Genomic DNA, 15,962 nt, shown 5'->3' on the forward strand with positions numbered 1-15,962 from the left:
GTTTGTCTTGATATGTTTGATCAATGCTAAGGCCCTGTTCTCTCATTCATTTACCCTGATAACCTGTCTTTTAGCATGTCTTTAATTCATTCGATTCCATATGATTGTTTGACTTTAGGGTAACTAGTTTATGCTTTCATACCATATCGAAATACTAATTGTGAGCAAATACAATTTGCCCTTAATACTAGCATGTACACTTAGCCTAATTAGACCTTTCAGGCTTTAACTCATTAAGTACTATGCATGAAAAACTTTGCAAATCTTGCCAACTTGTTTTTCTTAGATCTTTCAATGTAATTCTGCCTATGTGTTCAAGTCTTGCTACCCTGTGTTCTGAACTCTGTTATGTTGTCTTCCTAAAATCAAGTAGGTCTTTTTGATTTGCCCCTTAGCCATTAGCTCCTTTTATGTGCTGCTTATGCTGTCTTGAATCCCCATTCTTAGGTCCTTTAGGTTCTGTCCTTGACCTCCCCAGTGTGAGCACTGCTCGGGGTCCATGTGAGACCCTTGTGAACTCTGACACATTAGGGTTTGGTCCTTAATCTCCTTTGAACTATTTTTGAGCATTTGTTCTCTAGTGTGAGCATTTCCCTGGGTTATCGAAGCCCTTGGGAACTCTGACACACTAGAGATTTGGGTTCTGTGTGCTATGGGAGAATCATTCACCACTGGTTATTGTGTATCTATGAAAATTGAGCCTTGGATATGTTATGGGTTGAAGGCCTGGATTGTCCGGGTGTATTTGGGCCTGTTGTAGGCTCTCTATAGTTTTATTTATTCTGAAATTCATTCATTAACCTGGTCTGTAATAATTCTGTAATAACAATTCTGGAGTATTTAGTAAAATTGGGAAGGGTTTCTTATTTTCATTTGCAAAGTCGGGTAGAAATCCTGCCTATAGGGTCTTTATTTGTGTCGATTCTGCTTATAAGTTCCATATTATGTTGTTGTATGTTAGAAATCCTGCTTATAGGTCTTATATTGTGTTTACATGCTAGAAATCTTGCATATAGGACTAACGTTGTGGTCTGTTAGAAATCCTGCCTTTAGGTGTCAATTTGTCCATTAATTGTGTGTTAGCAACCATGCCCATAGGATCAATACTTGGCTTAATTATGTGTGCAAATTCTTGCTTGTATACTGGTTAATTCTAGAAATCATGCCTATAGGGTTAAAATCAGTTTAATTCTAGAAATCATACCTATAAGGTTAAAATCAGTTTAATTGTAGAAACTATGCTTCTAGGGTTAAAATCAATTCACTTGTAGAAGTCTTGCTTATAGGGTTAAAATCAGTTTAATTATAGAAATCATGCCTATAGGATTCAATTAAATGATTCTGAATGTGCTTCTGTGATTATCACTGTCAATCACCTAGACAACATGCGTATAGGATTAAATAAATAACTCTGGCCATATTCGTGTGATTTGCTATTATTGCATAAAATGCCCAGATACTACGCTAAGCTAAAATCAGTAGGCAAATATATAGGTAATTCCTAATACTCGCATAAAGAAATTGATACTATATACGACTGCCTGCTTGTTCAACATCGCATAGATATCCTGCCTATAGGACACTACAATTAATAAAACCTGCTGATCAGTTGTGTGCATTTGTTGTTTATATGAGAAGGCTAATTTGAGCCCATATATGTCTTTATTTGAAAAGTCCTAATTGTTTTGTATGTCGCATAGTATTTTACAATTTTTAGCAACTTAGGTCGAGTCTAGAACCATCCTAAATAGAGGTCCCAATACCTCCAGGACCATAGGTAAAGGACGAGTAGTGCACGCATAGGACACGAGTTAGAACTGATTAGAGTGCTTTAGGTAAAAACTCAAAGATAGTAATCGGGTAGCAGGAGATGATAGTTTAAGCCCACTGAATAATATGAGTAACACCCTCGTCTTGGGGGAGTTACGAAGTATTATTTATGTTGCAAGGGGTGATCTTATAGGCTAAAAAAACTTAGGACCCCCCATCCCTATTAAATATCTCCCTCGCTTTCTTTAGACTAATTCACATAAGTTAAGTTCGGTCAGGACCCACCGTTGTGGACCTCGAGGGGTGCCTAACACCTTTCCCTTAAGGTAATTTGAGCCCTTACCCGATCTCTGGTGATGCAAACTGGTATAATCCGAGTTATTTGCTATAGGTGCCCTAACACAACTTAATCTGTTAGTGGCGACTCTCTTAACCAATTCCTTTCTCTCAAAAGGAGTTGTCAAATGTCGAAACCCGCATTTGCGAGAAAAAAGGGCGCGACACTCGGCCTGATGAACCCCTTCTCGATTAACTCCTCAAGTTGTTCCTTCAACTTCTTTAGAACCATGAAGTACGGTGGAATAGAGATAGGTTAGGTGCATGTCGCTAAATCAATACTGAAATCGATATCGTGATCTGGTGGCATGCCTGGTTGATTAAAAGGAAATATATCAGAGAACTCCCGCACCACGGGCACTAAATCAATCGTGGGAGTCCCCATATCAGTATATCGAACATAAGTAGATAGGCCAAATAACCCTTCTTGACCATATGTAAATCCTTCAAAAAAGAGATAACTCGACTAGATGTACTGATAGATGAACTCCTCTACTCCAATTTAGGCAACTATGGCACGTCTAAGGTAACGGTCTTGGCATAGCAGCCAAGAATGATGTGGTATGGAGAAAACTAGTCCAAGCCCAAGATAACCTCAAAGTCGGTCATTAAAAGCAACAAAAGATCTGCTCTAGTCTCATAACCACAGACGGTCACTACATGGGACTGGTAAACCCGATCTACAACAACAGAATCACCTACTAGCATGTACACATATATAGGAACACCCAAGGACTCACAAGAGACATCTAGATAAGGAGAAAATAGAGACGATACATAGGAATAAGTATACCCTGGATCGAATAGTACCAAAGCATCCCTAATGCAGACGGAAATAATACTAGTGATCACGACGTCTGAGACTACTGCATCTGGTCTAGCTGGAAAGGCATAGAACCTAGTCGTAGCGCCACCTGGTTGGCCTCCACCTCTAGGGCAACCCCTACCCACCTGCCCTCCTCCTATGGCCAGACGGACAGGCGGTGCGGTAGCTGGTGCAGTGATCATGGGCTGATGGCCTTGCTATACTGCCTTGCCTCGAAGCATGGGTAAAAACCTCCTCATATGTCCAAGCTCCCTGCACTCGTAGCAACCTCTCTGTGCTGAAGACGATCGACCTAAGGTCTGACCTTGGTTACTTGAATACCCACTGGAAGAACCCTGAATAGCTGGTGGACAATAGGTGCTCTTTGGAATGGCGGTGAAGTAGGGCTGCATTGGAGCACCCTCGAGCATCGGTGGTGCTAAATACATGGGCCTGATAGACTGGCCCCTCATAAACTAACATATGACCTAGATGGAGCACCATTGAATCCTCCCGAATATCGAGGCCACTTATCCCTCAGTGCATTCTCTCGGCCCTGCTGAAGGATACCCACGTCTCTGAGCTATCTCCACAACCTGCTCGTAAGAAGTCCTCATCTCAAACTCTCGGTCCATAGTAACCTGGATACCATAATGCAAGCCCATAATAAACCTCCGCACTCTCTCTGCATCTATGGGGAGTATCATAAGTGTATGGCGATGCAACTCAGAAAATCTCGCCTCATAATCGGTCACAGACATCTAATCCTGTTGGAGCCACTCGAACTGACCCCGTAACTTTTCACTTTGAGAGGGTGGAATATATCTCTCCAAAAAGAGACGTGTGAACTCGTCTCAATTCAAGGGAGGTGGACCTGCTAGCCTGCTATAGAGATAAGACTGCCACCATCTACGAGCCTTGCCCTCCAACTGAAATATGGTGAAGTCCACCCCGTTGGACTCCGATACTCCTATATTATGCAGTATGTCCTTGCAATGCTCAATAAAATCCTGTTGATCCTCATGCTGCTCACCACCAAAGACAAGAGGATGTAGCCTAGTCCATCTATCTAGTCGCTTCGGTTGCTCAACGGTCGGGACTAATCTGGGCTCTGGTATAACCGCTGCAATAAGGGGTATGATAAACGACATCGACATGCCTTAGAGCCTGAGCTATGGGGGTCTGTGCTCCCCTTCTCATCTGAGATGTTGCAGGATCTGCCAGAAATAGCCCTGTGTGAGTCATAGAATCCATGAACCGCAACATACGGCCCATGACCTCCTAAAATGCCGTGCAATCATTAAATCCGTCGGGGTTGGCTCAGCTGCAGGAGCCTCATCCTACTCCTCTATGACAGGATCCTCAACTAGATCCACTGGTGGTACAACAGGGGAAACTCTAGGATGTCCTCGTCCTCTAGCAGGAGTTGTGGCCCTCCCTCGACCTCTACCTCGACCTCTAACAGCAGGGGGAGAAACTCCTCTACCGCCGGGTACAACCATAACGCACGTTCTCACCATATGTGAGAGAATACGAGAAAGATAATTATCACAACATCAATTGCACGATAGGAGATGAAAAAAAAAAGAAGTTTCCTAGCACCCTATAGCCTACTCGAAAATAAGTACGGATGCCTCCACACCGTTCCTCAACACTCTATTAGACCTGCTCATGACTCGTGAGACCTATGTGAACCTACTGCTCTAATACCAAGTTATCACGACCAATTTCCCGCTATAGGCCGTGATGGCGCCCAACGTCGCCGTTAGGAAAACCAACGTGTGGACTATTCATTTAATTATTTATATTATTACTTTTAAAATCATGAATTTTATTAATAAGGAACTAAGTGTAAAAGATCATGGTGATATAATACATAAATAAGACATTAAAGTGAAATAGTAATATGGTTAAAAACCATAAACAATCTACTAGAAATTCCAAAAATGCGGTGTGGAATATACAAAATTCCTATAACTACTGTCTGAAATAAAATAGATAGAAATATTAAATACAACAAGGAGAAGATTCCGGGTGTTGCAGATCAGAGTATGGGAAACAGCTCACCACTAGGTCTCCGGATAACGGGGATGGGCGTTCGAATGGCCACCAGATGTACCTTCCTCAGAACCTGCACGATTAGTGCAGAAGTGTAGTGTGAGTACATAAATCAACGTGTACCCAGTAAGTATCTAGTCTAACCTAGAAGAAGTAGTGACGAGGGATGGATATCGACACTTACTAGTGGTCAACAAATAAAGTACAAGAATCATATATAGGCATGAAATACATCAGTGATAGAGGAATAAGAAACAATAAATGACGTGATCCTTTAACATAATATCAGTTTAAAATCCCCAAATATCACATGCCACCTCAACAAATAAGGGACATAAAGTAATTATCAAATCTCAAGCGATGAAGGAAATATTATTTATATTCCAACTCCTAATGATATTACGCACGAATTATGCCGAGGTCGTACGACCCGATCCAGAATAATCATGTACACTAGTGAGGGCCGACCGACGTGAACCATAGATTCATCGTAAATATATTGCTGAGGGGATCGATCCACGAGAATAGAGAAACTCTTCGAACTAAGGGTCATATAGTGACAACACCAGAATAGGTACATCAAAAAGCATCATTTTCTATCAACAATCGAATAATCTGCCAAAACTCAAAGTAACGAAGGTCAGCCTAACATAATACCTAATCAAATTTCAATTATAAATTCAAGTAATTAAACTAACAAATTGAGTACAAATAATACAAATATTACATGATAAAGTCCTAAGTCTACCCGGACATAAGTATGATTTTAGCTACGTGCGGACTCTCGTCACTTCGTGCTTTCGTAACACCCATAATTATTAACAAATAACAATTTATACACATACGGGGATAATTCCCTCTTACAAGATTAGACAAGAGACTTCCCTCGCTTCCAGGTCCATTACTCGGCCCTTCAACCTCACTAATTGCCCTAAATCAATGTCGAGCAATCCGAAACTAGCCAAAGGTCGTACAAACTAATCCATATATGATCAAAAGTTCATAATTCATCTATTAGAGTAATTACCCAACCCAAATTAGAAAGTCCCTAAAAGCCACCCTCGAGCCTAGTGCCCGGTTCCAAAATTTTCGTAGATGAATGTTACCCATGACCTTACAAACTCAAATATACAATTTTTACCCAATTTCATAACCATTTTCGTGGGGTAATCCCATTTGTTTTTACCAAACCCTAGATTTTTCAACATAATCCCATAATTTTTACAATTTCTATGTTAAAAATCTACCCATAATCTATGTATTAAACTCATATTATGTAGAAATTACTTACCTCAAGATGTTAGGTAAAAAATCCCCCTCCAAGAGCTCCAAAATCGGTCAAGAGAAGTGGGAAATGAAGAAAATGGCTTAAGTCCTGTTTTTAAAACAAGCTATTGCCCATGTATCCCTTCTTCGCGATCACGAAAGAAGCCTCGCAATCGCGAAGGCAAAATTGACACCACCTAGATTTCCCCCTTCGCGAACGTGACAAGGGCCTCGCGATCGTGAAGGCTAACTATTCCAACCCTTCGTGACTACGAGCTCCCCTTCGCGAACGCGAAGACTAACAGCCTGCCATCCCCTAGCCTCAATTTCTTCTTCGCGATCGCTACCTACACTTCACGAACACGAAGCTTTACAGTTCTCTCCCATTGAAAATGCGGACCAGTCTTTAAAAAGCGAAGCATAGAATCTCCCCCATACCAAATCATTCATCGCAAACATGAGAATACCTCCGCGTTCGTAAAGAGAGAAACCACCAGCAGCAATTTTTGCAATTTTGGACTTAACTCCGGGTGGTCCGAAACACACCCGAGCCACCTGGGATACCGTCTAACTGCACCAACAAGTCCATAAACATAATATGGACCTTCTCGAAGCCTGGAAACTCATAAAATAACATCGAAACTATGAATCTCACCCTAGAACCAAATCAATCAACTTATGAACTTCAAACTTCTTCAACTAGATCCGAATGCGACGAATCATACTTAGACATCTCGGAATGACGCTAAATTTTACGCACAAGTTACAAATCACCATCGAACCTATTCCTAGGCTCAGAATCCCAAACGAATATCGATAACATCAAAGTCTACTTCAAACCAATTTAAGAAACTCTAAAACCTTCAAGGCGCCAACTTTCAACATTAAGCGCGGAAATGCTCCTAGATCACTCAAACCTCGATTTGAACACACGCCCAAGTCCAAAATCATCATACGAACCTATTAGAACCATCAAATTCCGGTTCCAAGATCATTTACTCAAAATGTTGACTCAAGTCAAACTTGGCCACTTTTGGCCACTATTAAGGAACTAAATGTTCCGAATTCAACCCAAACTCTTCCAAAAACCAAACCAATCATCCTCGCAATTCATAAATAATAAATGCATATATGAGAAGTCTTAAATAGGGGAATGGTAATCTAGAAAGTAAAATGACTGGTCGAGTCGTTACAATATTAGTACTTTCGGACTAAAAATTATAGCAAGAAGCTAAAGTGGTTAAAATTCATATTTATCACCAATATCAAAATATGATAAATGAAATTAAAACCTCGCTCAAGATATATTCCGCCCAACACTTTCGCTTATGCGGCCCATAAGTCGCTTCTACAACACCGCATCTACAAAAAAACCATCGCAGATGCGTAATCCACTTAAGTCCCCAAATTTCGCTTTTGCGGACCAATAGCTCGCACCTGCGGAGCTGCTTCTGCGGTTAAGGATGCGCATTTGTGCTATCACAGTTGCGCAAGGTCCTTCACATCTGCGGACAAAGATTTCTCCTTCCCAACTCTGAATTTGCAACCAACCGTCCGTATTTGCAGACTCACACCTACAGAACTAACCTCGCAGGTGCAAAAACTTCAGAACAACAATGCCATCCAAGGACAAAATGGTCTGACCTCATCCGAAACTCACCCAATCCCCCCAGGACCTAGTCTAATCATGCCAACCAATTTCAAAATATAACACGAACCTACTTGAGGCCTCAAATCATATAAAATAATATCAAAATCAAGAATCGTACACCAATTCAAGCTTAATGAACTAACCCAAATTCCCGAATCCCAAGCTTACGCCAAACATGCCTAAACAACTTGGAACGACCTCAAATTTTACGCACAAGTCATAAATTACCATACGAACCTATTACAAGTCTCGAAACCCAAACAGACATTGATAACAACAAATTCAACTATGAGTCAAACCTATAAACTTCTAAACCTTCAAATTGTCAGCTTTCACCAATTAGAGCCAAATCAACCTAGAAACCTCCAAATTCAAATCCGGACATACACCTAAGTCCAAAATTAATATTCGGGCCTAACGGAACTATCAAAACTCTAGTTTAAGGTCAAATACATAAAAGTCAAATTTGGTCAACGCTTCTAACTTAAGCTTCCATACTAGGTACTAAGTGTTCCAATTCAATCCAAAACCTCCCTAAAATCAAACCAACCATCCCTGCAAGTCACATACCATAAATAAGCATACGTGAAGCATCTAATAAGGGAACGAGACTCAAATACACAAAACGACAAGCTGAGTCGTTACATCACCACGGGCAACCTTTTACATACCCAACAATTTCAAAGTGTCTAATGCATACCTCTTTGTTGAGCTGGCATACGCGTCAATTACACCCAAAAAACTCGAGTAAATGAAAAAAAAATTATCTGAAGTTTTATATGAGTGCCACATGTCCAACTTTTAAATTTTTTCATTTTTTAAAAAAATATTTCAATCTTCCAAAATTCCTAACCCTCTATCTTCCCTTCCCTTTACCCCTCTGTAATTAAATAAGAACTCACACCCCATTCATCTTCTTACATCCTATTTTCAATCATTATACATCGATCTGAAATTTTAGAGTATTTGTATGTTTAGAAGAGGGAGGTATAAAGGTAGCGGTGCTGCTACCCCTCACCCCCACTGGAGTCCCTTTTTCTTTTTTCTTTTTTTAATTTCTAATTATCTGTTGTCAGATGCACAAGCCAGCAAAAGAGTTTACTATGTAATTCTTGTTTTACTCTGAGAAATAGGGAAATTACATACATTTGAAATGAAATTGCAATTTGTTTGTAGACCTGGAAGGGGTAGAAGAAGAGAAGTTTCACAGTTATCATTCCAATACAATCGGTCAGAAAATTGAAGAAGTAGATCAAAAGTAGCTTCTCTTTATGCACTCCACATAGTAGATTCTCAGCTTATCTTTGCTTCCACACTGACTCACTAAGCTTGGTAAAGACAGGGATGGAGCAGGGGATTTTTTTTCTTGATCATCGAGCTTTGTTTTTGTGATGATATTTTTAAAATTTTCAGATGCAATCCCCTTTTAACAATTGATATTGGACCAAAGCTCAAGGTATTGCAGAGAGTTGTTTTGGCCAAAAATGGCGTCTGGGTAGATGATGAAGATGGAGCCATCGAAATTTAAGTTTTTTCTAAAGTAGTTGACACATGTCACGACTCATTGGAGAGTGACCCACACTTGATGAGTAAAAACTAGTCAAACATGGGAGAATTATATATTAGACACACTTTGAAAATGTTAGGAATGTAACGGGTTGCCCATGATAGAAATGTGTATCACAGGGATTTGACGTCGAAGTGAGAGAGTAAACTATGTATTCTGCCTTAAAAATATAAATACTAAAAATCTTAATTATTGAAACCATATAATCTAAATTCTAGATTTGTTTCTGATTCCATGCATTTCAACATCCAGGAAAGAACAAGCTAGATGCTAATGCATTCCTTAAGAAGTGATGCACAAGCACAGCCATAGATTTTTCAAACTTTAACATATAATTTTGGAGTTTTACGTGTAAAAATTTTAAACTCTAGCATATTGTGCTGAAATTTTCTCATATTCAATTAAAGAATTCTTGCTGAATTTTATTTTCGTATTAAAAAATAATTAAATTTTAAAACGCTTACTAAAGCATAATTAGTTGTTAAAAAGTGGCTATTTACCAACTTTTCCCCCAATTGAGCCCTATGTCGTGCATGCTCGGTCTCTATTAGAGCCGATTCCGATTTTGAATAGACCCAATAACTCGGGTGGTCCAAGCCAAACCTACTATAGTTGAGGGTTGAGCGTAGGAATTGGACAGATGGTTTCCTACAAACCCCGTTCCACTTGCCGATTATCACTATGACATATCCCGAAAAGGAAAATGTGGTGGGACCCACAAAATATACACTCCAAGTTCAGCAGATTCTTGACTTCACCTTACCTTAGATTTTCTGCTATTATTATTATCTGTCCAACTTTACAGTTCATCATCATCCCCTTAATCATTCCTTGAAGTACGAGAAATAATATATACTTTCTATATTAGAAGTCCTCTTCTCCCCAACGTCACGTTCACGGCTCCCACGAGCATCACTCCCAAAAGTCCACTGTTTCAATACCTTGTAAAACCACCAAAGAATCAAAATCCAAAAAAACCAATAAAAAATTCAACCCCCTTTGTGAACCCAAGTTCAGTTCTTGAATTTTTTTACCAAAAAGCCAATAGAAACCCAACCCCATAATACCCTTTGTAAACCCAAGTTCAGTTCTTGAATTTGCTTGGCCAACCAAAAAATATAAAATGAAGGGGTTAATCAGTAGCTTATCTTTTTCAGATCATCCTCACGTTTCACTCACAAAGACTCCAACTTTCCTCAAAATTATTGTTCTTTCTTTCCTTTCAATCTTCCTTTTCTTCATAGTCAGACGTTTTTCATTTGATATCACCACTTTTATTACAACCCCTTCTTCTCATGAATTTCCTATGTCTTTTACTTCAATTCCTAACCAAACAACCACCTCCACTGTCGCCGCAAACCCCCCACCTCCACCGCTCAGGAGGCCGGGGATGGCGGTGGAACGGACGGGGATAATTGATGAGAATGGTGCAATGACTAATGACTTTGTGGTGGGGGAGTTTGATGAGGAGCTCATTGACAGTGTGGTGAATGGCAAGGTTAATGGGACTGATGAGGCATTGGAGAGTGATGAGAATAGAGGTGGTTTGAGGGGTAAAATTGGGAAATTTAAAGTTTGTGATGAGAGTATGAGGGATTATATTCCTTGTTTGGATAATGTGGAGGAAATTTCCAGGGTGAATTTGTCAGAAAGAGGGGGAAATTTGGTAAGCCATTGTCCTCCAAAAGGAAAAGGATTGGATTGTTTGATTCCAAGACCTAAAGATTACAAACTAAGAATACCATGGCCAAAAAGTAGGGATGAGGTATTCCATTTATGTTTTATTCATTATGATACTTCTAGTTAATTAAGTTTCTCCATCTTTAGCTAATTATTGTGATGGTGAATTTGACTAATTGAACTATAAAAATTCATTTTTTCCGATTATTGTTTGCAGGAAATACATTTGGTATATGGTTGATCTTATAGTTGAATTTACTTGCCTAGTTTAGAATTAAGGAAATAGTTGAAAATGGCCTGTCTTGGACTTTTGGTGCTTGGTTAGGTTATGGTTGCCTGTACATAACAGCATGAGGCAGGTTGCGGGAGTTTTAAGTTATAGGTTAGGTAGTAAGCTTTTCTTTACTGTTTTATCCTGGTGAATGAACACTCTCAGCTCTCTTAGAATCTAGTTAACTCAATAACTACTTAGCATTAGGAATTTGTCAGCTGCTATTGGAGAGGTACATGTGCCTTGTTTTTTGAGCCAATCACCTAATTTTGCCACTCTGCATTAATTCTAACCATAGTGTATGTGAATTGGTCTTGAATTTGCACTAGTTATTCTTGGATAAATTTCATTACTGGATTCTCTTTCAATGCCAGACCCCACTTGGTGGGATTTTACTGAGTTGTTGTTGTTGTTGATTCTCTTTCAATGTTATCGATAATGTACTCACCACATGTGTCACTCATCCAATTAATTAGAAACTGGCCTAATTATTTACTGTAGAAAATCGTGGTTTTCCCTAATCATTGTCAATCAGTATTTTCTGCTTTCGTCTTTTATTTCCCGTTAGAGGGGAAATGCCACTATTCTCTGGTGTGAGCTCTGATGCTCATTTTGCTGCTTCGTCATGTCAATTTTTGCTATTGTCTTCTTCACATTTTGGAACTAAGTCTGGATATATGTATGGTATTTCTAAGTTTTATAAATGACAGAGAGAACCATATTAAAAAGTTAGTTTCTTATCCACCATTAATGTTGATGTTAAAATTGAAAATAAGAGTGTTCCTTTTACCTTTATTTGAAGATCCAAGTTTCAAGACATTACTTTTTTGTTTTTTAAATATCAGTAACAAGGCATTACATATATAACTTTAAATTTAAACAGATCTGGCTTTCCAATGTGCCCCATACACCCTTTAAAGAGAAAGCAGGCAATAAGTGGGTAAAAAAGAAGGGAGACAAGTGCATATTTCCAGGAGATGGGACACAATTTGTCCTCGGTGCAAATCAGTATTTGGATCAGATTTCCAAGGTACTCTGCCTTTTCCGCTTCCTACTTGGTTTACGTCTTATCAACTTGACTTAAAAATGATACTATGTGCATTCAACCATAGATGGTTCCAGAAATTGCTTTCGGCCAACGAACAAGAGTTGCCATGGATATCGGTGGTGGTGTAGCGAGTTTTGGTGCATATCTGATGGACCGCAATGTCAGCACATTGTCCATTGCAACAAAAGATATGCATAAGAATCAGATTCAATTTGCATTAGAACGAGGAGTGCCTGCTATGTTAACAGCATTTGCTACACACCGTCTATTGTACCCTAGCCAAGCATTTGACTTGATACATTGCTCCAGATGTAGCATTAATTGGACCCGTGATGGTACATCTTGTTTGCTTTACTATTTGTTTCACTATTGGTTGCTATTCATCCTCAAGTTTTTGTCCAAGAAATTGTTCAGATTTCTGTTATTTTCTAGACAGAGCTGAAATGTTTGGTTATGGTACAAATTATCTGGTGTATAGTCAGGTTTCTAGACAGAGCTGAAATGTTTTGTTATGGTACAAATATCTGGTGTAAAGTTAGGTTTCAATCTCGCGACATGTCTTAAACTATTCTTTTTCAGCTAAAACCAATCTTATCCCTACTCTGTAAAAAACAAAAAAAAAACGGGTAGACGTGGGAAAGCAACAGAATATCAGAAATATAAAGAAAATTATCGAAAATATGAGAAATAGAAAAAACCATCTTTTGAAATTTTTTACATGTACTCTTCTTTAAGTAAATTGTATTTGCATCGCAATACAAGCATTGGGTCTTCTTTCCTTCTCTTTGCCACATGATATATATGGTTTGAGGGGTAGATCTTATTGCCAACCTAATCTCTCACTTCTCATTTATTGGTCTTTAATTTTGTCGGTGAAGATGGAATTCTGCTTCTAGAGGTAAACAGGATGCTCAGGGCAGGAGGATACTTTATTTGGAAAGCAGAACCTATTTACAGACATGACGAAAACTTGTTTGCACCGTTGAAAGGTAACAGCTTTATCCAATATCTAGCAATTTGGCACCATCAAATAGAGGTTGATACGACTTAGAAATGTAGACATGAATCTTCAGGATTTGTTTCTGTTAGTGAATTGTGTAAAGCGTCCATCTTTAGCTTTCTCTTTATGTAGCATATGGAGAGTCAAAGACGTTAATGAGTTAGGAATCTTCTTGTAAATTGAATGCTATGCTATGTCCATCACTTTTGTCACTTTCCTTTTCAGTTATATCAATAATGTGAGCTCTTCTAACTGCGGTAAAAAGAAATGTTGCTTTATGCTTTATATTCCTTACTGTTATGCAGAAATGGAGAATATTACTCGACGCTTATGTTGGGAACTACTAAAGAATGAGGGTGACATTTCCATTTGGAGGAAGCCACTGAACAACAGCTGCTATCTCAGTCGTCCTCTAGCAGTTCAACCTTCTCTATGTGGTGTTGGTGATGATCCAGATAACGTCTGGTATTTCCTACTCTATTCTGCCAATTTCATAATGTAGCATGCTATAATTTCATCAATTCCGGATGCGTGTCGTGCAATTTCCTTGGACTCCTGTTGAGTCATGTACTCATATCTACTAGTCCTGTTCGCTGTTTGTTTTTTTATGATGAATTTGGTGTACTCATATATGTATGTATATTTCCTCCCTTCCAAAAGTTCATTGGTTGAGGGGCAATTAACAATTAACAATATGGATCTTAACACAGCGGAATAAAGTACTGACAAAGTTGAGTGAACTCCTAACTATGTGCCGCTGATCCTCGTTTTACTGGTTCTTTTTTTTTTTTTTTTTTGGCAGGAATGTAAACCTTAAGACATGCATTACGCAGTTACCTGAGAACGGCTATGGAGCTAACGTGACTACTTGGCCTGCACGCCTTCACTCTCCACCGGACAGGCTGTTTAGTATAAAAATGGACGCTGAATTATCTAGGAGGGAAATTTATAAAGCAGAGTCAAAATTTTGGCATGAAATCATAAGTGGATATGTTGGTGCTTTCCATTGGAAAGAATTAAACCTACGAAACGTGATGGACATGAGAGCTTTATATGGGGGGTATGTTCCATTTTAAAAGTTCGGGTCTGGTCATTCCATTTTATATGCTCTGGTAATATCTAAGCTTTTGCTGTCTGAAAAATGTTTAAGCTGCACTACTCCTAACTTGAGATTCTTTGGTAGGTTTGCAGCTGCGTTGCATGATTTGAACATCGATTGCTGGGTTATGAATGTTGTTCCTGTTAGTGGTTCTAATACATTGCCAGTTCTATATGACCGGGGTCTCATTGGAGTCATGCATGACTGGTAATGTACACTCCGCTTTCTTTGGATGGATTTTGCATCAAAATGTTTATTACTCGTAGTTGTTATTGAAGTCAAATAATCTGAGTTATTGACTGATTATACTAAACTAACATAAGTATATAATTTTCATTAACATCCACAAAACAATACACTAGGCATATCTCCTTTTTTTGTTAGTCTTAAGCATTTTATAACCGGTGCCTGTGGATATGAAAATCCTAAATTGCACTATAATTGATCAGGTATCAAACAAATAACTGTTCTACACCAAAATCAATTTCAGTGGTTGAAAATGACCTCTTACCGACCAATTAGACCATGGACATGAAAAGCTTAACCTGTTTCTATTGGTTTGAACTTCAGGTGTGAGCCATTTGATACTTATCCAAGAACATATGATTTACTCCATGCAGCTGCTCTTTTCTCAGTAGAAAGAAATAGGTATGGTACTTCGTTGACCTTGCCCTTATCTTATCGATCAATGTGGTTCGTAAAAAAGTAGTTCATTTTATGTGAGGGTGACTATATGTTCTCACATCTTATTCCCACATTCATACAGATGTAATGTGACGAATATCATGCTAGAAATGGACAGAATTCTTCGACCAGGGGGACGAGTTTATATTCGTGACACCACACCTGTTATCGAAGAGCTCGAAGAAATTGCACATGCCTTAGGATGGGTGGCATTTAAGTTTGATGGCAGCGAGGGTCCTCATTCTAACTGGAAGCTATTGATCGGTGAAAAGCGTCTATGATATGATTTCATTCCCTGGCGCCCCCAGAATTTGGGGACAATGGGGAATGAATTTTTTTACTTTTTTTTTTATAATTAATTTTACAGTAGGGAAAAAGATGGTGTAATACAAAATTGAAAAAGTCTCATATAGATTATACTCGATAAACTAATTCAAAATTTGTAACGCTATAAGATTTTCATGTGTCACGACCCCAAACCGGCCCGGTCGTGATGACGCCTCTCGTGAAGACAAGGGCAGCCGACACAACACTCACCTTAACCCTTTAAGCATTAAGAGTCATTTTTAAGTCTTTAAATTAAACAATGTTTCATAGTAAAATCCCGGAATAACAGTGCAGAATAAAATACTAGCACGACATCGGGGTGTCACTAGTCATGAGCAATTATCAAGGTCTGAATATAACAAAAGTCTAAAATGTACTAAATACAGTAACAACAATGAGG

At 38.9% G+C, this 15,962-nt stretch overlaps 1 protein-coding gene across 1 annotated transcript; it reads left to right on the forward strand.

Annotated features, from left to right (window-relative positions):
• The first annotated feature begins 10,244 nt into the window (after nt 1-10,244).
• LOC104228190 (probable methyltransferase PMT10) lies at nt 10,245-15,689 on the forward strand. Its single transcript, XM_009780602.2, has 9 exons — nt 10,245-11,218; nt 12,288-12,434; nt 12,517-12,787; nt 13,331-13,441; nt 13,758-13,917; nt 14,255-14,512; nt 14,636-14,758; nt 15,122-15,199; nt 15,318-15,689. Exons 1-9 carry the CDS (start codon nt 10,577-10,579, stop codon nt 15,514-15,516), a joined length of 1,989 nt encoding a protein of 662 aa, XP_009778904.1. The 5' UTR covers nt 10,245-10,576; the 3' UTR covers nt 15,517-15,689.
• The last annotated feature ends 273 nt before the right edge of the window (nt 15,690-15,962 follow it).

Source organism: Nicotiana sylvestris, chromosome 4 (genome assembly GCF_000393655.2).
Source record: "Nicotiana sylvestris chromosome 4, ASM39365v2, whole genome shotgun sequence".
NCBI lineage: Eukaryota > Viridiplantae > Streptophyta > Magnoliopsida > Solanales > Solanaceae > Nicotiana > Nicotiana sylvestris.